This window comes from Dermacentor variabilis, chromosome 3, assembly GCF_050947875.1.
Source record: "Dermacentor variabilis isolate Ectoservices chromosome 3, ASM5094787v1, whole genome shotgun sequence".
Lineage (NCBI taxonomy): Eukaryota > Metazoa > Arthropoda > Arachnida > Ixodida > Ixodidae > Dermacentor > Dermacentor variabilis.
In genome coordinates, this window is record NC_134570.1 from 196995032 (window position 1) to 197017111 (window position 22080).

Consider the following 22080-nt stretch of genomic DNA (forward strand, 5'->3'; position numbering starts at 1 on the left):
CGAACCAAATTATTGTTCTTTGTTGGGTGCCTGGCCATAGAGGCCTAGGCGGCAACGTAGCTGCTGACGTAAGGGCTACATCCGTACCTTTTTGTGATGCAAACATTATTATACCTGCACCCCACAGAGACTTTTTATTTTTATATTATATTATTTTTTATAGTATAAACTACGGAAATATTGGCAACGGCAATGGGACACTCAGGTAGAAAACCAACTGCACCTAATCGAACCAAAAATAGGGAACTGGATCTCTGAAAAAACAGGACACCAGGAAGTGCTGCTCGGTAGATTAAGAATTGGGCACACCTATAGCACTCACTGGTATATTCTAACTGGAACTAACCCTCCGACATGCACTAAGTGTCGAAGTAGACTTACAGTCCTTCAAGTTCTCGTTCAGTGCCCACTATTAGAAGAGAAGAGAAAAAAGTTCTTCCCTTCCTTAAACCATCGTATTATACCTTTGCACCGAGTCTTCTTTTTAGGCGATGACCCTCTATTCAATTTTAAATCAGTACTCAAGTTCGTAGAAGACACGAATGTCATAGAAATCATTTGCCAGGCTATTTGTAGCACAGCCTCTTCTTAGAGACTGTGGCTGCAATGGTCACTTACAGAGAACATGCCTCGCAGCCCTTGCGCTGAAGGGCTCTACAGAGGCACTGGTGCTGCTATAAATTAACACGTTTTAGCATCTAATCCTTCACAACGTACTTTTAAAACCATAGGAGCCACTTTTCATTGACATTATTTTAATAGATGCATATTTTACACCATTTGAAGCGAATATTTTAGGCCAAAAAACAGCCATTCGAATTCCACCATATTCAGCTATACTCACTGCCATGCATCCCCAAGTGTCATGGCGCTCTTTGGCCATTCCTGGCCCTTGCGCCAAGAAACAATATCCGTCAATCAATCAATCCTCACTCGTAAGCTTAAGTCGAGCCTTAGTTATCTTTTACGGCAGGCCCGTTAATGTAAAACGGCATAGTATATAGCGGTTTCTTTGCTTAGGTTTAACACTGGCGTTGTTTGCACTGGAACTATAGTCAAATTCACTAAGGGTAGCTAACTAAACGCTTGGTCGCTTGAAGAACGTATGAGAGCCATGCACTTCGGATGCGGTGCTGGATTCCACTCGCAAATACAGCGACCATGCTTCCAACTTTATGCGCTCATTTCATGGTTATATGAATGTGCAATCACAATATAACAGTTAGTCTGACTTCAGCACAAATATTTTCCTGAGAACATTTCTTTTTCCTATTCTCTTTGGTCCCAAGGAGTGCACGTACAATTCTTGGAGCTGAAAATTAAATTCGCACAGTGTAAAACGCTCAACGAGAGCCTGCACGTCAAAACAGCGTCCGGTGCCGTTAAATGTACAGAAAGCGCAGCACAACGGGTTATCTATTGTATTTTACGCTGAAGAATAACTGCGCAGTAAAATCAAGAAATATTCTAATCAATTTTCTTTAGAAAACAGCGCGAATATTGGGTCACGGCAAAGAGGCACACTACACAGGCAGCGACTTCCAACAAGGGTGTTTATTGCGCGAGCGCAGAATATGTAGGCAGAGATGTAATAGTAAAAGCCTAAATGGCGTGAGAACATGAAAAGAATCAATTGAGCTTGCACGTTGGCGGAGATCGCTTAAATTTGCGGACACGCGGTTTCCTTGTCTTATAACTGGATGGATGGTGAACTGATGCGTGAAGGACAACGTTGGATGATGACAAACGCTTCACTAATAATAATTATTATTAGACAAGAAAATCGCATATCTGCAAGTAGGGGATTTCCGCCCACGTGCAGTCTCGTCATTTTTTCATCTTTCCACGCCATTTATGTTTATACTATTACTTCTCTGTCTATATATTCTGTGCTCGTGCAATGGACATAATTGTTGGAAGTCAGCGCCTGTGCCGTATGCCTCTTTCCTACGGTCTGTTATTCGCGCTGTTTGCTGAAGAATGTGTTCGTATCAGCAAGGCCGGGTAGCCCTATTCTAATCAATTTATTTCATTATTCATCTTCAGAGGAATCAAAAAGGTCTGCTAGCTCGACTTTTGCAGAGAACACTTGACTAGTAATTCATACTTGCGCTCATTTTAACGGGTAAAAAAATGTCCGCTCGATTTGTCATAACTGAGGGTGCTTTCCGAATTCCTGCGAAGAAATGAGCAACTGACCCCTTAGGTATCATTATCGAACTAGAAGCATTGAAATCGCTCGTGTTTATCAGAAGACATGCATACTCGACACCAACACAAGAGAAACAAATCGCTTTATTGAAGTTATGCTCGCTGACCAAACGGAAATATTCACTTATAAAAAGTGCTTCAGGGTACTTATACAGCCGCACAGTAGTCTTTGCGAGGAGCGTTGTCAAGTAGGCTAGGGATGACGCTGCCCACGTCGCTATTTATGCCTCAGTCGCATCCATCTCTGGCTTGAAAGTGAGCGGCTCATCGACGTCTATGGATACTTCGAGTGCCTCGGTTGCATCGTAGAGGACGCCCTGGACCTCGGCGCTCGAGTCACCCTGTTCCTCAAGCTCCTCGAAGTACGCATTCACTCGGTTCGGTGTATTCGGTTCCCAGTGGTACTCGGGCTGAAATGCTCGAGCTGGGTACTGGGTAAAAGAGTAGAGAGTACCGCGATACACGTAGTCAGAAACGCGTCCTCTCGTTGCTTTTGTAAAATAATTGAGATTTGCTCAACTGAAGTAAGGACAGTGTCGTGTGAAAGAATGGGAAAACGAGGGGTAAGCTTACAATAGAATAAGCGCCGAAATTGACGACACACAAGAAGGAATATTCCTTGTCCGTATGTCCGTATTCCTTCTTGTGTGTCGTCAATTTCGGCGCTTATTCTATTGTAAGTTATGCACCAACTAGCCCCACAACGTGTTTTACTGAGGGGTAAGCACATGTTTAAGAGGCTCACACATGGTCTATTTGCACACTGAACTGTTTCCTTATATCAATTTACAGCTGCGGACTAAACAAGAGACAATTTCACAGAAAAAAAGCTGGCTTGACCAACTGTCGAACAAAGAAGGTGGCTGGAGCCAACAATTCGAAATAAGCAGAAAGACAAGTGTCTAAACGCTGACTCCAGTGGAGTTCCTGTTTCGAAAAGTGTTGATCACTAATAGTTGTCGTTTACTGAAGTGCTATGCTGTTGCATTCATGTAAAGACTTACGATGTTCGTATCACAGACTCAGCCTACACAGCCACAAAGTTCGGTGCTGTAATCAGTGCTTAAAACGTGGTGCAAGCGAAGCTGGCACTTTGCGAATGTAAACATTTTGTCTGCATTTTCGATGATATATATTGTACTCCTTTTACGAGAGTCGAACATAAGAACTATCGTTTTCTTTTTCCTTTTTGATCAGCAGGTACCTTTGACACGTAAGGTCTTCGATGATCGAATATCTATTGTGAACAATTACTTGGCGACGAGCAACGAAAAATGTGCACAGAACTGAATGTTACAACGCGAAATGCCAGAGTGGTAAATCGTTTGCAAAACTAACTTTCAACATATTGAATTACAACTATGTAACAAGTTGTGGTCACGTTTACATAACATGCGACCTTATACGACCCAAATGAGTAGCATTTCACAGGTTCCGCAAATTTATTTATTGCAAAGCGAGAACTTTCGAATTTGCTATTTCTTAGACTTGCAGCAAACCAATGTTATTGGAAATACTACGACAATATCTTGCCGCCATTCATTGCCAGCTCATCTAGGATAATATTCAGCCGGGATAGCAGTAAACATCTGAGTATGCGGCGCCCTGCGGAATAACGTCAAGCAACCGCACACCCCTCAAACACAATGTCTCTTTTAGCCGGCGTTTGCTGCATCAGTTCTGGCATATCGTCCATCTACATAACGTTCAATCAATTGGAGGTGGGACAACAATTTTCCGTATTCTATGTCCGCCGAACCTGTCCACGAAGTCCCATGCACGTAGAACAGTAGAAATGTGCACACGTGTACAGGTTGTTTCGGAGGGCATATCATATGGTTCATGGCAATACAACACTGAGTATCTGTCAGCTTGCTATATGTGTCAAGATTTTGCCACTTTGTAGCAGTGGTCGCATGAAAGTGCTATTGCGATTTCTTGTGCTGTCAGCTCCTCTAACCAATTGAGCTAACGCGGTAGTTCAATTAGTTAGGGCATCGCACGCCTAATGCGAAGACGCAAGATTGCTCCCCACCGGCAGCAAGTTGTTTTTCATCTACTTTCATTGCTATTAATTTACCATTTTTAAATTCAAGTACAAAATACAAGCAATTTCCCCCATGTTTTTCCTGGTGTCTTTCTTGGCTTCTCATGAGAGGATAAATAAAAATCAGTACCTTCGGCTCGTTCATACATAACGAGGGTCTCGAACCCGGCAACATTGATGCCTTCAGGCAGCATGTGCGGGTTAATTGGCCAGTGGCCTTCCACCAGAAAGATCACGTACTCGTGACGCCTGCAGCAGAAAGGGTGTTCCACCTCCGCCCTCAAGGTTTGTGAGTTGCGGCGCCGGCTAACACTCCCAAGGTTAGTTCTAGTAGTAACACATAAATACTCAAGAATGTGGATATTTACAGAAACCGAGCTGCGGTAGCTCAATTGGTTAGAGCATCGCACACGTAATGCGAAGACGTGAGATTGTTCCCCACTTGCAGCAATTTGTTTTTTTATTTACTTTCATTGCCATTAGTTTATCGTTTATTTATTTCAGTTTTTAAGTTCAAGCAATTTTCCCTATGTTGTCCTTGGTGTCTTTGTTGGTTTGTCATAACATTTTTCTCGCGAGGTACATACCGTTGGGTATTGTTCCGGCGAAAACAGAAATCGCGCGTAACATGATAAACACAATGTGAGTGCGAACCATCGCGCACTAGATATTGCAGCGCCACCAAACATCCTCAGCGGGAACGCAAGTGAAGTTGGTCTGTTGCCAGCAAAATACTTACATTATGTTAAAGCTGTAGATTCATGCTTGCGAACATAATCATAATTTTATATCGTCATCGCACGCATAAAACAAATGCTGTGAATGTTTCTTCAAGCCACTTCTTCGACAAGAGAAGTCCATGTAGCACCGTCTAGCATCAAACCAGAACAGCCGTGAGTATCGTTGCCGCGCTAAAACGTTTGGCTAAAACGTGTCCCACGGACGACGAGGCTTAATGTGGAGCGTTACGATACCTTTAGCACTTGCGAAAACCGCGATGATGTCATGATGGCTGCCATATTTCTGTACAGCCGACATGGTGAAAAACGTGCGCTTTATCTCGATCTGCTAATCATACCCAGGAATTAGGAACATGCCGTTCAGTTTCCTTTTTTTCGCCACCAGGTAGCGCATCGACCTTAAATATTTCGAAAATTGCGCCATGACGTATGCCATGCCGCACCTCTAAAGAAATCACAATTAGAAGTAGCAGGGCCTGAGAGTGTCGCTTGCCTTCGGCACATGGAAACGACTGCGCTTATAGATCAGCGTTATCTCGGAAACGGCCATGTACTTGTTTACCAGCAATGAATCGACGATTTTGCTAGACTCCCGGCCAGTCAGCTTGTCGGCATTCCGAAGAGGTGTATGGCTAAGATAACGGCTCCCGCGAAGTTTCGGATGAATTTTTTTTCTTCAGCTTTTTTTTTTACATGTGCAATGCGGTGGCAACGGGACTGTGTGTGTGTGAGTGATTTTTTATCAAGGGTGAAGAGATAAGTGCAGCGCCGTAACTGACTCTCAGGCGAGGTCACCTCAACTACACTGCATCAGCAAAGGGAAGTAGGGCGTAAAAGAATTGAGAAATAGATAACCGAGCGGGGGAGGAAGGAAGAAGGTGCAAGTAAAAGTGAAAAAATAGAGACGTATAGTAACGAAGCGGTTGCGGGGTCTGAAGCCGCGCTCTGAGGTTTGTTGTGTCACAAAATTCAATCGGTGCCCCAAAATGCAAGCTTGATGATGGAACTTAGCATTTGGGAAGAGTAGGCATTGCCGGGTGATGGATGGCAGGCCGCATCGGCAGTTGGAGGCGTACAGAGCCCTCCTATCGGTCCCGAAAGCTGGGCAGTGAAACAGAACACGCTCCAGTGTCTCCACCCCGCCGCAGCTACCACACACGGGTCAGCCGGTTCCCGTGAGCCTATGTGTGCGCGCTTCTGTTGTGTAGCAGCCGATGTCTAAGCGGAGAAGGAAGGTGCAGTCAGCCCGAGAGAGGCCCGCACGCGGTTGCAGGCGCGGCGGCGTTCCCGCCGTGACGCACTGGTAGGGGTGTTGCGCAGTGAGGCTGCGCAGAACTGCCGTTGTCGCCGCTTCAAAACTGGGTGCCCGTGGCCCGTGGCGTGAGCAGTGCGCGAGGTTTGGCGGTCGACGGAAAACAGTTTCCTCGCTGGGAGTCTGGCCCATAGGAGCTATCGCCGCCCGCGCCAATACGCCATACCTCAGTCGACGCTGTCGCCCGCTGGGAGGTTACCTCGCCCCGCTCTTCCGCTGGGCACTGGTCCGGGAGGGCTGGCGGTCCTGAACCGGGGCGGTCGAGTGTTCGGGTGAGCGGCCACAGGGCTACCCCGCCAGCTGTGGACGCAACCCGGTGATTGCGGCCCGCCACCTGAGCCCCGCGAGGTGGTCCGACGCGGCCGTCCGACCCGGCCGTCCGACCCTGCTGTCCGACCCTGCTGTCCGACCCCGCTGGCCGATCACTGTTCCACGAGGTCTCCGACACGGTGAAGCGCTCACCGTGCGCCGCCTTGGCGAGTGAGTCAGCCTCCTCGTTGCCTGGCAATCTGATGCGTGCGGGTGCCCACTGGAGCGTCAGGGGGCAGCCCTGATTGACGATGTGTCGCAGCTTGCAGCCCACTCGAACAATAAGGGGCACTCCTGCGTAGTCCCTGGCCAGCATTCAGAGCACCGCACGAGAGTCAGTGAGGATAGCCGCTGAAACAATGTCCCGATGTTCTAGAAGAAGGTCGGTAGCAAAGTCGATGGCGGTGAGCTCGGCCACCGTTGACGACGCGGCAAAGCGGAGTGGGCACTGGCGCGTCTCCGAGATGTCTGGTGCCGTGCAAGCTGCAGCATCAGACCCGTCCGGCGCGACCGAGCCATCGGCGCACACGAGCAAACGGCCTGCCACTCGCTCGTGCAGTAGTGACTCGGTCTCTTGTCTCATGGCGCACACAGCCTGCGACGCCAGGCACCACGGTGTTCACGTCGAGCAGACTGGCATAGTACGGCAGGGAGACGAGCTGCGGCAACGACCCGATGAGCTTTGAGAATGAGCTTGCCCATGCCCGAGTTTGGCAGGGAGTGGAGTCTGCAGACGAGCCGCTGGCCTTCTGGTGAGCGCTGCAGGCGCTCAATGTGGTGGACCGCCTGTTTTCGTGCACGAAGTGATGGTGGCCAGTTGCCCACTTCCGCGAGTGTCGCCCCGATTTGGGAGGAGCGAGGCAGGTCATATAGTTCTCGCACAGCAGTACGGTGCGCCATGTCAATACCGTTCCAGTCCGCAGCTCAAGCGTTGGTGATGGGGAGGGTCTTGAGTGCCTCGATGTGGCCACAGAGTTGTACACTCGCACAGCGAGTTGTGGCGTGCTTCCGTGTCCACGCGCGAGAAGAGCGCGCGGCGCTGGCGACTTTCTTCGATTGCCTGCAGATGTAGGAGACGGCCGCATTGAAGTTGACGCGGCAGTCGATCTGCAGGCCGAGGTAAGGGACGCTCTGGCGCCACGGGAGAGGACAACGGCGCAGAGTCAGCGGTAACATTTCTAGACCCGCTCGCCTGCATCGTGGGTGTACCAGCAGTGTCTCTGTTTCGGTCACCGACAGCTGGAGCCCGATGCTTCCCATGTACTGGTCCAAAGCGTCGATCGCAGTTTGAACAGACGCGCGCACCTGGTAGCCGACTTTAGTAGGGCCAGACGCAAAGAGGGCGATGTCATCAGCGTAGATTGCCACCCGTACTTCATGTCACGTCGCTTTTGGGATGTAGTTCGGAAGTCGCGTGAGGGTAACATTAAACAAAAGGGGCTTAAAGCATTCCCCTGCGGAACTACAGAAAACACACTGCACGCCTGGCTGAGCGCACCTCAAACCCGCACCCGAAGGGTGCGGTCAGACAAAAAGGTCGCACGTAGTCCCGTAGCCGGTCGGTGATGCTGAGCTCGTGCAGCGCACTGACGTTAATTGGATGCGGCAACCCTGCGAATCAAACAAGACGATGAAGCCGGCCTCGTGACGGCCGACCGCGTGCTCGAGCGTAGCGACAACATCGGCCAGGGCGTCAGCCATTGCGCGCAACCGGCGGAAGCCGCTCTGCTCGGGAGCGAATGCGTCGAGCGCCGTAGCAATACACTCAAGACGACGGCGTGCCATGGCCTCGAGCGTCTTACCGGCGACAGAGGGTGAAACCGGGCGGTAGAAGCTGACGCTGCTTCGGGCTTTGCCACTCTTGAGGAATGGCACCACGGTTCCTTCTTTCCACTCGGGAGGGACGGCGCCGGTGCGCGAGACGCGGTTGTACACCTCCAACAGCGATGAAAGCTACTCTTCGTCGATGTTTCGCAGCGTTTGGTAGGTGATTCCATCCGCGCCCGGCTCAGAATGTCGCCTCTGAGCGTCGAGCACGATGCGAAGCTCGCTGAAGGTGAAGTCCTCCGTGCAGAGCACCTTCACCTGCTGCAGGATTCCGTTCGTCGGGAGGTAGCGCAGCGGCGCTAGGAGAGCGGCTTTGTGCTCAGGAAGCTCGGCAAGCTCGAAAACTGGGCCATCCGGCGAAAGCGGCGGCGTTGGCGGTGCAAAGGCGCGACCGCGATGCAAAGAGCAGGAAAACGAGGGATCTTCGGTCGAAGGAGAGCGCCGAGACTGCGCCACGGTCGCGACCTGTTGCGCGTATCGTCGAGCGACAGACACAGACTGCTCCAGCTCTGCTTGCGCCGCTGCCTGGCACGATGGTGGGACGCCGCGTCAAGACGATTGCAGAGTCCAATCCTCTTTCCTGTCGCTCTTGATGGCTCGATGTTCAGCACGGCGCCGGACAGCTCGAAGGTTAAGCAGCTTGATGTGGGGCACCGGCGTTCCCGCAGGCACAGAACAGCACTTTGTGGCGGCGTCGACACACCGTGTTACGTGGGTCAGGAAATTCGCCTTCGCAGTAGAAGGCGTGGTACAGAGTTTCCGAAACTGTGTCTAGTCGGTGACACGGTAGGAGCGCTGTAGGTTTACGCTGTAGGTTTACGGACTCCAGCGTGTGACTTGAGGGTGATCGGATAACGGTGGGAGCCCTGTGTGTCGGGGCTACGTCGCCACTCCTAGTAGCAACCCTCGCTCACAAGCGACAAGTCGATGGCGCTCTTCCATGCGTCCCGGCGCACGAATGTGGGGCTGCCTGTGTTGAGAAGTAGGAGTCCCGCAGAGATAATGGAGTTGAGCAAGTGCCTACCTTGCGGGTTGGTAGGCACTTGCTCACGGCAACCACCACACGACCTTCCCCATGTCGTGTGGTGGCTGTTAAAGTCACCCAGCACCACACAGTCACCCCCGATGCGAGCGAGGAGTGCAACCACGAACGATGTGTCCCACCGACGCACGGGGCAAACATAAACACTGGCGACACAGGTGTCGGCTGCCCCAGCACGCACAGTCACAGCGACGCACTCGATGCAACTGTTCACGATGTCGGTGACATTTATGTCGGCTTGCGCGGGACATGCACGAACATACAGAACATACAGAAATGCGCGGGGCCGTCCAGGCGAGTGCAGCGGGTAGCAGCAATGAGTCTTGCTGCAGGTATGCGACTGGCATTCGGTGGCGCTGTGATAGGCCACAAATCCATGGAGGTTAAACTCGCCGGGACGCGCGTAAGCTTATTGTAGCGCGAGAAGATCGTACTCGTATAGTGAGAGTACGATCTTACGCGCGTAAGATCGGCGGATCGGCGCATCGGCGGCGCTCGATGCGCCGCCGCCGCGTGGCGGCGGCGCATCGAGAGGGCATTCCACTGGTGGATGCGCGGCCGACGTTTCGGATATCGCCTATCCATGCTGGGGCAGCGCTTGCTGGGCTGAGAGGGCCGCGGCGCACATTTGCCGAGCGGTGTCGTCCATCGCTGCTGTCTCTATGAGGACACGCAGTGCGGCTGCGAGGGGCTGTTATCGCGGCCGTCGCAGCGGCACTGTCGCGACCGCTGAGTGCGTCTCTGAATGACAACCAAGGCTGTACGACCGCGGAAGGATCAGTGGCGGTTCCTTGCTTCCGCCGGATGGCGTCTGATGAGGCGCGAGCTTTAGCGATTGCCTGCTGTCGCGTGAGGGGCTCTGGCGACAGTGACAACAGCACGGCAGCCTTCCTCTCCATTTCCCAATTGGGGTACCGCGGCTCTGTGGCTGCGTGATTCCCGCTGCATTTAATGCAGCGCGGCCTCTGCGCGGTGCAGTGGGCGGTGGCGTGGGACTCTCCGCAACGGACGCAGCGGGCATCGCGCGAACATGTTGCGCCGGCGTGACCAAACAAGCCGCATCGATCACACTGGAGTGGCCGCGGGAGTCTCGGACGAACCAGCCGACGCTGCTTGAATAGGAGAACTTCGGCCGGAACGGCGTTGCCGGCGAATCGCAACGCTATGTTGTGGCCCCTGCGTTCGCATGATAAGACAGTCACGTGGGCTTCAAGGTGGTCTCCTATTGTGTCCGCGTCGAACGAGCGGTCGACACCGAAGACAGTGCCAGCGCAGGTGTTTTTTGTGAGAGCTTTTGCCCTCACTGGCACATCACCGACAGTGCGGACTTGTAGAAGATGTGACAGTTCTGCCCCCGGGAGCGCGTCGACGGTGACAACATTCCGCCGAAAGTTCGCGCGCACGCGGTGTGCTCCCTGAATAGCTGAGAGCTGTGCGGCGATAGATTCTTGCGTCAGTCTCAGGAAGTTGCCTTTTTTCCCTTGGGGCCAAACATGACCGTGTCGGCGCGTTCTCCTGGGGCTGGGCCGTCGAGCGAGGGTGCATGTGTGAGCATCTCGAGAGGTCTGTAACGCAGCCTCCTTTTCCTGGCCCTCTTGGGTAGTGAGGGGGGATCGGCGCTATTTTGAGTAGCCTGCTCGGTTGAATCCAAGGCAGAGATGAGTTCTGGTCGGCGTTCAGGCTTGGTGTGGGGCTGCTACTGCTGGCTGTTGTGCGGAGCGAGCGGCTGAAGCGGCCGGAGAACACAGCTGGGTCGCGGGGGCCCCGAGCTAGCTGGGTCGGTTGAGGAGTCCTTTCCTTTTTCCCCCGTTGCCTCCTTCGCTTCGGCGCCGTCGTTGCTCGTACCTTTGAGCCTGTCGCAGGTGTGGCCCCGGCGTGATTCATAGGAGAGGGAGACTGACCTTCTCTCTCTCGCTTTGTCGGGCGCGGACGGGCAAAGCCACCTAGAATTTTTTTAAGGCCTGCGCGCTCCGTCCGTGACATCACGTACCTTGACCGACCCCGCCGGAGTGCGCCTGCTTGCTGCCGCCCGTTCGCCTTTGAACCGAAGTGAAATGGGAGCGTCCAAGAATTTCAATGCACGACCAGTAATTTATTTCTCATACCAACATGAAGTTCCATTTAAAGGCCTGCGGTTAAAACCATTATTTAACGGTGTCATGCTCTCATGCAAGCAAGAGAGTGGGCGACAGTAGCATTAAGAAAAAAAGGTTTATTTTCCAATACTAGAACTGTATAAAAAAACGCTGAACAATACCCTGACAGATTTACTTCAAATGCACACTGAAGAACGAAAAGGGAGTCCTCACAAACACTGTATAGACACACTACAATACACTGACTACAAACAATACAAACAAATCCTTGAACCAAACAGCCTGTCTGCAGCAGGTCTGCATTACGAAAGCGTTTTGAGCTTCCTTTGCTGTTTCTTTTTTGACAGTTCAGTGTTTAAGAGCTCTGGCTTCATTTGGACATAATTTTTAAGCAATGTGTTCGCTGTTGCCCACAGTATATTTTGATAGACATTATCAGGATGATGACCTTGAGAACAGATATCGAATCCTTCATCGTCTATTACTTCTTGTGTCAAACTAATCAGCAATTCCCTTTGATGTCTGGAAGCATGAAACTGCACAACATTTTTTTGCGTAGTCAATTTCTCAAGAACTAGTTGCATTCGCAGCACGGCATCTATGACTACAGGCCTCGGGAACTTCAAACCACCCCCGGGAGAGGTTCTCAATTATTATGTTGCGATCCAGCTCCATTTCTCTTTCCTGTGCAGTAAGGTTTTCTGCACAAGCTGTGCAAGGAATGATTTTTAGAGCTGCATGTGCACAAAATCCTGCCATGTATAACTGGCAAGCTCGACTCCTTGCTTTTAATGCCTTCTTCTTTTATTTTTATCTTGTAGTCTTCTATGAGGCGGCTGGCATTTAATGTTTTGCTGCTAGATTTCCACATGTCTCTCATTTCAGGGAAGATAAGCGAGTCTTGCAGCCTTAGCTTCGCTTCCGACTCGTATATTTGCTGCATGAAGACATGATAGTTTGTCCCACAAAGGCAACGGTATCTTCCAAACCTTTCTTCGAGGCTGTCAGTTTGGAATTTTCCAAGTAAGACATACTCCAAGTGAAGCTCGTCAATGCAATAGCGGCCGACCTCAATTAGGGAATAAGTTGTGAGCCTGAGTGCAGCATGCGTATCAGTTGTCAGAGCACCGGTGTCAATTTTCACCTTTTTCCATACATCTAACCAGCTGACAAAAGAACTCAGGAACTGCACTTGCACACCATACAAGCTCGTCTCTGGTTCTTGATAGGGACATCTTAGCCGGCGGCCTTTCTTAGGCGTTTTTACGTTGACAATGTGCCACCACTTTAGTATCACACTGATAAGGTCTGCCGTTCCTTCAGCATAGGACAAGCCAAGTTTTGCTCCAAGTGACTTCAGGCCTTCAATAACGAATGGATTGAAAACTTTCAGTGCTAGTTTTACGTTGTGTCTTTCTATGTTGGATGGGTGGAGAGCTTTGTATGTAAGCCCAAAGCCAAACTTTGATAGACTTTTTCTTTCAAATTCATGTATGTCACGGAGTGCCTTAAAAGAAGCTCCATTAATGCGAACTAATGATGATGCACTTGAAAACTCCGGATAGAAAATGCATGTTCCAGGATTTTTCTGATTAAGCCAATTGTTCCTCACTCATTTTAATAAATGAACAGGATCCACTACATAAAATAGGGGCTTAGATTTGTCAGCAGGGTGAGGGTAAACAATATCCAACCTGTTATGCGGCGAAAACATGGACATCACTTTTCTGTTTATTGCATTGTTGTCTGTTATGACAGCAATAACTGTGAGTCCTGCCTTCTCAAGCTCCAAGTTAACTTTTTTGAGGACATCGTGCAACCACCTTGCTTCGATACTAAAAACAGGCAAGATCTGTGCAACATCCTTGTGCCCTGATAGCAAACTCTGAATCATGAAAACATAAGCAGTTTTTGCTGCATCAGAACAGTTTGCTGCTGTGCCAGTCAATGAGCCACCTTTGTAATTAAAATACTGCGTCAAGTGAATTTCGTCCATCATGAGAATGACGACTTTTTCATGTTGCTTTAGATGATTTGTCCTTCTTTTGATGTAGTTCAAGAAATGTTCATCTGTATGCTCTTGCGCAGGACTAGCACGATACTCGCCACAAATCCTCATCACTGTAGAAGGGTGTGGCAAAGTTATTTTGCTAGTAGTGCGGACGAGCCTATAGGCATGTGGGGAAATGGTATAAAGGATGCTTGAAAATATAATAAGCTCTGCTGGATACCTCAAAGCACTTTTATCAATAAGGAGCAAGCGCAACTGTTCCGTTAAAAATTTAACTGTCTCTAACTGTTCTCGTGGCAAAAGGTCCTCGTTCGCAATGTCATCGAGAAGTGAGCGCACTAGCTGAAAAGATGCTTTCACTTTCTCATCTGCGTGACCTACAGATGGTGCTTTGAACATTTTTGCACTTTCTAACACAGACTCAAGAGTGCGCATATCATCTAGCTTGCTAGGCATAGTTACATCATCAGAAGAGAGTTTTGCCTTCCTCCAGAAGGCCGTAACCTTGATAAGGTCACTCACGATAACAGAGCGCTCGACCTCTAGTTCTGCTGAGTCACCTGCAATGTGCACAAAAAACAGAGCGTTTTGAACAGTCTTCACCATCCAGAAATCGCACACCTGAACATCTGGAAGCCGCGAAAGCAGATCATTATATGACGCCAGCTTGTTCCTGTGCTCTTCTTCCGCATGTGCTGCCAGTGATAACTGCACGGCTTCATCCAGATGGGATGCTTCAAGGCGCCTTCGTTTGTCTTCCGGTGCATCACGCACTGGAGCAAAGTGCGATAGGTAGGCAGGGCTATTGGGGAAAATGGTTGGCACAGCCTCTTGTGTCAGACGTGTAAGTCCCATTGGTGCTTCAACTGTCCTCCCATCAGAAGCTGTATAGCTGGAGGTGGTCTTGATAAACTCTGGCTTGAAATGTAGCTCGCAAACCTTCACAGCAAAAGGAAAGATGAATTATTAGGATTTGGATTCGTTCACCATCTCCACCGGCATTTTTGTTTTCATATATAACGCGCCGTATAGATTCGTCAGCTAATAGTAGTCAAGAAGGGCCGTGTCAAGTGTAAGATCCGAGGTTCAACATCAAGAAGCACTCCAGACGAGTACAGAAGGCACAAGTGACTCGCCTAAACATTAAATACGAAATTCCAATATTTCTACCAGAAATGCAAACAGAAGCCAACTCGATTTCATTAATATGCCACTAGCTCAACTCGATTTCAGCACGAAGCTAGCAGGCAGCACAGGAACCAAAGGAAATCTTTTTCACCATTTTTAGGCAGTAAACAAATGTCTCCGTAAAAAAATGCATTGATTCAAGAAACGATAGACATTGCTTTAAAACTTGGCGCCTACGCAAGAGAACATGTGGATGTACTACATACCTTGGGATCGCGTAAGGTGCTGATGTCGACGTCGTCACGACAGATGGCTCTCACCCACTGCTTTCTGCGGGCAGCGTCACGCGGCAACGAAAACAGTCCAACTTTAGGACCTTTATCGTAATTTCCGCGGCAGTTGGGTACGCAGCACCGACCCATCGCTGCTCTCGACGCACGCAGAAACCTTGCAGACCTTCGTACCACACCGCTGGCTTAGGCCTAACGCAGTGATTCCAGCCTGGTCGTCGGCTTTACGAGCAGTGTCAACGTTGTTTGGAAACTTCCCCACACCACCACTTCACTTAAAAACTATTCGTGCAGTCTGCACGCGATGTGCTGCACTATGATCACAAAACAGTTCAAGAAATACAACATCCAAGCGTAAGCGTGCACATGCGCCGGTCAACAAAGGTAGAAAGAAAAAAAAAACGCGCTGTTGACCGTCAGTGCCACCTGTCGGAAAGCCGAGAAACTAGGCCCGCTTCGGCTAGGGCCAAGTGTAGTGATGTCACAGCCACGAAAGACGGGAGTGCGGAGGCCTTGGAAATTCTAGATGGCGCTGGGACGGGTGGGTCTTCGCCAGTGGGGGCTTTTCTTGTTCCCCGTTCGACCTGTCGGTGCTTGCTTGGGGAGCTGGCCAGTTCTGCGAATGCTCGGCAGCCGCTGGCACGTGCGGGGTTGGGGGCGGGGACGCCAGGCGGCTATCATAGCGCCAGTGGGGGTTACTGGCATGTTGTTCGCTATCTTGGGGAGCTTCGAAAGTTGGCGGCGGGGTGGTTTTCGTCGCATCCGCCGTCATAATATTGTTGTAAGTGGGAGACAACGGTGGGGCAGGCGGTGATGCAGACGACGACGAGCGATCGGACCTCGTGGGTGTAGGGGTCGGTGATCGGCTACACGAGCCGCTGAGCAATGGCGATGACTCCGTGTTGTCAGAGCTGGTGGCCTGCATGGAGGACATCGTGCTTCTACCCGGAGACGTAGGCGCTGAGGCATTGCTGTCGCTTTCTATCTCGGCGAAACATGCTGCGGCAGTGGTGTTGCCGGCCTCTCGCAGACGGCGGTTGCCACGTGCGTTGCGGTTGGCGTTCTTGCGGCCGGCGTTTTACGGGTTGTCGGTGACAGGCGCTTTGGCATCGCTTCCTGGCTAATATGCCGAGAACCTAGCATGCAGCGGGACTCCTTAAGCAGCAAGTCGAGTGCTCGTGAGCGAGGCTGTGGCATGCGGAGACGAAACCCGGGCACTGTGTCCTGGGTGTCATCCATGTCAGGATTAAACCAAAGGCCGGAACGGTCGGCTACAGGTCCATACCTTCTCCACTGGAAGCCCTAAAAAGGGCTACGCTCAAGAGTGCTGTCGTGGGAGAAGGCTAACAAGTAGCTAGGGTTAGGAAAAAATTACCGACGATTACGTTACTTCCTAATGCGAAATTTGAGCGCAGCAAATAAGCTGTTTCACCTTTTCGATAGATTGAGGCAACGAAATCGAGCAACACATGTATGCGCTATCACAGACTTTTTTTTATTTTTCACACGTATTCCTTTAACAAAGACTCCACTAGGTAAGCTTCTGCTTCGGCGGCACGCACCTCTGGATTCTGACGGCGACGGCGCTGGGCCTCTGCTCTGGCAGCTCGTTTAGCAGCAGCAGCAGCAGCAGCAGCAGACGGAGGACTTCCATCGGTCGTCTCGCTTATGGCTCAGAAAGAACTGGCAGATAATTTCGCAGTGGCGAACGGCAGCGGCAATTTCGGCTCGGGCGGTGCACATATACAGATCCGCCGCCACCGACCTGGCTCTCTGATTGCCACCGCACAGGGCGAACGGCAGCGGCAATTTCGGCTCGGGCGGTGCACATATACAGATCCGCCGCCACCGATCTGGCTCTCTGATTGCCACCGCACAGGGGTTGCATTGGAGGAGGAGCGAAGAAAGGAATTAAGTTCGAGCCGGCGCTTTGACAACCGGAGACTCGCAGGAAGAGGGGGGAGGGGGGCGGCGTGTACACCCAGCGGCAAACGATGGGGGCAGAAGCGCGCGCAGCAAGCGGACAACACGATAAAGGGAGGAGGGAAGAGATAGCAGCGACTGACTGATGCCGCTGACGCCGATAGTGAGTCAACCCCAGCTGCGGAGTTGGTTTCAGGGACAACGCTGCCGATGCCGACACAAACAATATGATACCCTCGCTTCCGCAGCGCTAAGAACCAGGTCTAGCCGTGGGAAGGTGGTCACGTATTCGTCGACGTGCCGGGGCCTACGTGAAATAACCGGCGCGTCGGCAACTGAAGAGCACCCTATCCGCCACACAAGAACAGGGGGGGGGGGACCCTTTCCTCCTCTTTCTGCATGGCGGCGACGGTGTTCTATGCAGTCACGTTATCTTGACTCTCTAGCGGCGTCAGCGGCATCCAGCGGTATCAGTCGGTCGCTGCTAGCGCTGGGGGGACGAAAGGGGGGCGGAGCTGGTTACGAGGCCGACGACAACGCCGACGACGACGCGAAACCCAGGAACGGACGCCAAAGAGCTGCGCTCTAAAAACAAACTGGAAAGACCCGGGGCTGCTGCGTGACCTGCTCGGTCGGCTGTCAGAGGCGAAGTCCCCACGGGATTGCGGATACATCAGGCTGCTGTTTCATGGATTTCCTATAGAATCGGTATGACTCGCTGTTTAAGAAGCTTTAGCTCAAGACTTTCTTCGAGGGCGGGTACTCAAATACATGTAAAACGCAGGAACGCTTTTATGAGAAAACCGCCAAACTGATTTGAATCAAATTGGTTGGATTTAAGGAAGTTATATTGCAACGATTTCAGCAGATGAAGGTTCGTTGTAGGCAATGCAATTTTTTACAAGAATTGCTTGAAATGGTTAAACTTGAAGTAGTAAAGGCAAGGCGCAGAAGACCAGGACTCAGGAAGAAAAACAGAAACGACAGGACCGGCGCCACTCACAACGAAGTTTATTTTCGCAACAAGCCTGCCTTATGTAAGTTATTCACGCCGAGTCACGCACAAAACTTTAGAAGTAAAAAACAGCAATCTATCGACCATTCAGGAATGTTATCTGGCACATATCGAATGAGCAAACAAGAACCACAAGTGGATCAGCACAGGAGGCAATTGATCTAGTATAGTCTTTTTCCAAGCCAACGGGGACAAAAAAACAGACATAAAAAGTACCGTCTACACCGTCTACTACAGTATTGGAGGCAAGTTAGATTGTTTCAAGATTGGCTGCGTGTGCTTGTTGTTCTCGGGAAAGAACCAGAAAGCCAAAACAGGCGGTTACAGCAGATGAAGCGTCTGGCAGCAACGTCCACTCAGTTTCTTTGGCATCGAGCGTTAGTGAGCCTAATATCCCGGTCAAAAAAGCCTCACGATGCAAGCACCGGCCAGGTCACCGTGCTAGGAGACGCAGCTCTGCCTAGACAAGTAGAGCGCTTTTTGGAAAAAGGACCGAAGTTCAACCGCACACAAGGATCCCGTCGCCAAGAATTGCTTGCCATGGTGAGAAGAGTGGCTGGCCGTGGAAACAACCAAGAAGAAAGAAAGAATTGTAAGTGACGATGTTTCCTGCCTGATGGCGAGCGGTGCATCCATTCAACCGAGAAAGCCTCACCTCCAGAGGATTTCACAGGATCTGAAGGACAACGACCTTGTGGTGCTACAGGCCGATAAGGAGGGCGGCTTTGCTGTTATGCCGACTGGTGTTTTTCGTGAGAAGGCCTTGGTTGCTATAAAGAAGAACTTCAAACAAGTGACGTTCAAGGTTCGGAAGCAAAAAGGTCTGGCTCTTCAACTTTTGGGAGAAATGAATTTGGAAAACCTGCACAATATGGCAAAGGATGAAAAAGGGAGGTTTCTTGAGATCTTCTTCACTGTGAAGACACACAAGCCTGAATGGCCGCTGCGCACCATTGTTTCAGAAAGGGGAACATGGCAACGTCTGGTTAGCCGGTACCTTCAGACACATCTCGGAAACGTGGTGAGCGATGACCCTTTCCTGGTGCGTAGTTCTCTTGGAGTGCTGAAGGAACTGGACAACTTGCCGCCTCGGGAATACAACACGTTCTCCATAGACATTGAAGATCTCTTCTATTTGGTCCCTCACCAAGGTCTCTTAGCGGCGGTCAGGGACAAGATCCCATCAATTGGTGAAGTCCGCTTGCAGAAATGCTGCAGGTGTAAGCATGGACAATTTCATTTCCTTATTAGAGTTCTACCTGAACTCAACCGCCATTTTGTTTAAAAGCAAGTTTTATGTGCAGAAGAAAGGGATATGCATGGGTTCTTCTGTAGCTCCTGTGCTTTGCGATATCTTGCTATCTGTTGTAGGAGCTGACATCAGTAATAATCTTTGTGATCCTCATGTAGTGTCTATTTACAGATATGTTGATTTTTGGTCATTTTGAAGCACGTCCCTGAGCACGAATTAGTTTCTACCGTTGGGAGAACCATGACTGTCTTCTCGAACCACAGTCAGGGTCTCAGGTTTACCAAGGAAGTTCCGAGCTGTGGTGAACTCCAGATCTTGGATATCAGGCTAGTGTTTCCAAAGGAAGGCATTTGTTGGATGTACAATCCGCGTTCTTTGAAAGGCCTGCTACCGTTTGAGAGTGCCCATTCCAAGATTGTAAAGCGCGCAATTGCTACAAATTCTCTGCAAACGGCTTTAGCTAAGTCTTGTATCCATTTGGTGTCAAGTAGCTTTAGCGCTCAAGTGCAACGACTACAACAGGCAGGCTAGCCGCCATGTCTCATTTCAGCTGTCTGCGAAACGATGCTCCAAAAACTAAAGCACCCGCCTCTTATCAGGGAGCCAGTTTCACGCAGTTCTGTTGCGGTAATTCCATACCTTCATAAGTTATCGCACAACATTAAGAAAGTGGCAAGTAGGCATAACGTTCAGGTTGTTTTGTCGGCGCTTTGCAAGCTGTCTAAGCTTTGTGCCATGAACGGAAACAAACGCCCGGCTTGTTCAATCCAGCATCAGAAGAAGCTCACTGAATGCAGGACACGTGTAGTCTACCATATCCCTCTAAGCTGTGGTCGCAGCTATATCGGACAGACAGGCCGATGTTTCAATGAGCGTGCAATGGAACATTCTCGTAATTTGCGCAACAAGGAAGGGAGTTTCCTTGCAGAGCATTGCAGAGACTGCTCTAATTGCCGCCCTCAGTTTGAAAAAATTAAATTTTCGAAGTTTGGAAAAGACAGGTTTGAACGGGAAATTGTGGAAGCCTATTTCATCAAAAAAGAGGGAAACGCATGCGTCAGCAGGCCGTCCATTATGCTTAGTGACAAGGAGACGACTTTTTTAGAAGGTTTCATTTAGGCCTCATGTTAGAGTGATTTCATTTGGTTTTACCGTCTGTCTTCCTTTTATTTAACTAGTTTTTATTTTGTTGACGATTTTCTAGTGGCTCTTAAGCTTTCGTTGCACTTTTTTTTTGACGTAGACGCTGTTCTTTAGACCTTTATCGTTCATCACTTCTGTCCATATCATTGTTTGTCACGTGGTTCTTATTTCGCGTGGCCACATATTTTATCAGTTTTTTAGGTGAGTGACTATTAGAGATTTTAGTTTTGACGCTGACTGTACTTAGACGCATTTTTCATGTTTTTTCCGTGCTATTCGTTGGTCATTATTCCCATAGTTGTGCGGGTTTTATCACTGACTGGGCCTTAGGCGTTTGAAGTGTGTTATGTTGTGGATAGATTGGTTGGTAGTGAAGTGTAGACGGTACTTTTTATGTCTGTTCTTTTTTTGTCGCCGTTGGCTTGGAAAAAGACTATACTAGATCAATCGCCTCTTGTGCTGATCCACGTGTGGTTCTTGTTTGCTCATTCGATATGTGCCAGATAACATTCCTGAATGGTCGATAGATTGCTGTTTTTTACTTCTAAAGTTTTGTGCGTTACTCGGCGTGAATAACCTACATAAGGCAGGCTTGTTGCGAAAATAAACTTAGTTCTGAGTGGCGCCGGTCCTGTCGTTTGTGTTCTTCTTCCTGAGTCCTGGTATTCTGCGCCTTGCCTTTACTACTTGAAGCATGAACCAACTAGCCCAAGCAAAAGCTTTACTTGAGTAAACTTGAAAAAAGGACAGAAACATGAAGTTTACACATCTGGCCAACTCAGCCATGCTAAACAAATGCGCATTTATTTAAACTGTATTGTTGGAGCATCAAACGTGATCAAACGTTATATGCACGAATTTTCAACTTATGTGAGTTGCTTACAAACTTTGGAAGGATGTTCTAATGCAGCACTGAGTAGTTAGTTGGTGGAACATCTCAGGGTGGCGTATGATGTACCATTGCTGTCCACTTTAGATGTATTATTAAGCGCAATTTGAAGAATTGTAATATCGTTTTTAGTTGCTGAGGTAGAGTTCTAGACGTCAGGCTTCGTTTCTTGAAGTTTTGTGATTTTTTAAGTTTACGTAAAGAAAGTAGACAGTGTAAGTAAAATATCACTTTCTGAAATCAATATATTTTAAACTTTTCTTTTAAATTCAATATAATTAAAAGGTTTGGTGCAGTGGTTGCTCCGAAAAGTGATTGCCGACTTCGCATGTATTTAGATAGCAGCGCTGGGCTAAATCGGCAAAGAAAATCGAGATTACTGTGGTACACAACATGCGCAGGTAGTGGACTGCAAACGACAATTGTTATTGAAGAAAAAAAAATGTAAAATGTTTATGCAGAACCCCTCTCATGATGGGGGGGGGGGGGACTGCCGGTAGTAATGCATAGCTTTCGAGCGTGTAGCAACGCACCTTATTCCTGAATTCGCCTTTGTTAAACGTCTGTAGTTGTCACTCTGAGACTTCCGCTGGTTTGATTATGCGTAGCCTAATCCGGTATCCTCTCATGTTGGTATAGCATTCACTTGCCATTCAAAGGCTTAAACATGGCGGCGTGACTACGACTGTATGAAGCCAACGCACTAACGACTATGGAATCAGAGAAGGAATGATGTCGATGGAATGACAAGGGCGGTATGACGACAGCAGGAGGATTAAAATCATATGACCATCCTTAAATGGTGACGTTGGTATAATGCCGACAGCGTGACGACTCCAACATGA

The 22080-nt window shown here is 49.6% G+C and overlaps 1 protein-coding gene across 1 annotated transcript in view; it reads right to left on the minus strand.

Annotated features, from left to right (window-relative positions):
* Positions 1-2277: 2277 nt before the first annotated feature.
* Positions 2278-22080, minus strand: part of LOC142574384 (sodium-dependent proline transporter-like) — a 150156-nt gene continuing 130353 nt past the window's right edge. Inside the window, exon 13 of the mRNA XM_075683480.1 lies at positions 2278-2642. Within this exon, the coding sequence (XP_075539595.1) occupies positions 2433-2642 (210 nt within the window). The 3' untranslated portion in view covers positions 2278-2432. The remainder of the gene's footprint in view (positions 2643-22080) is intronic.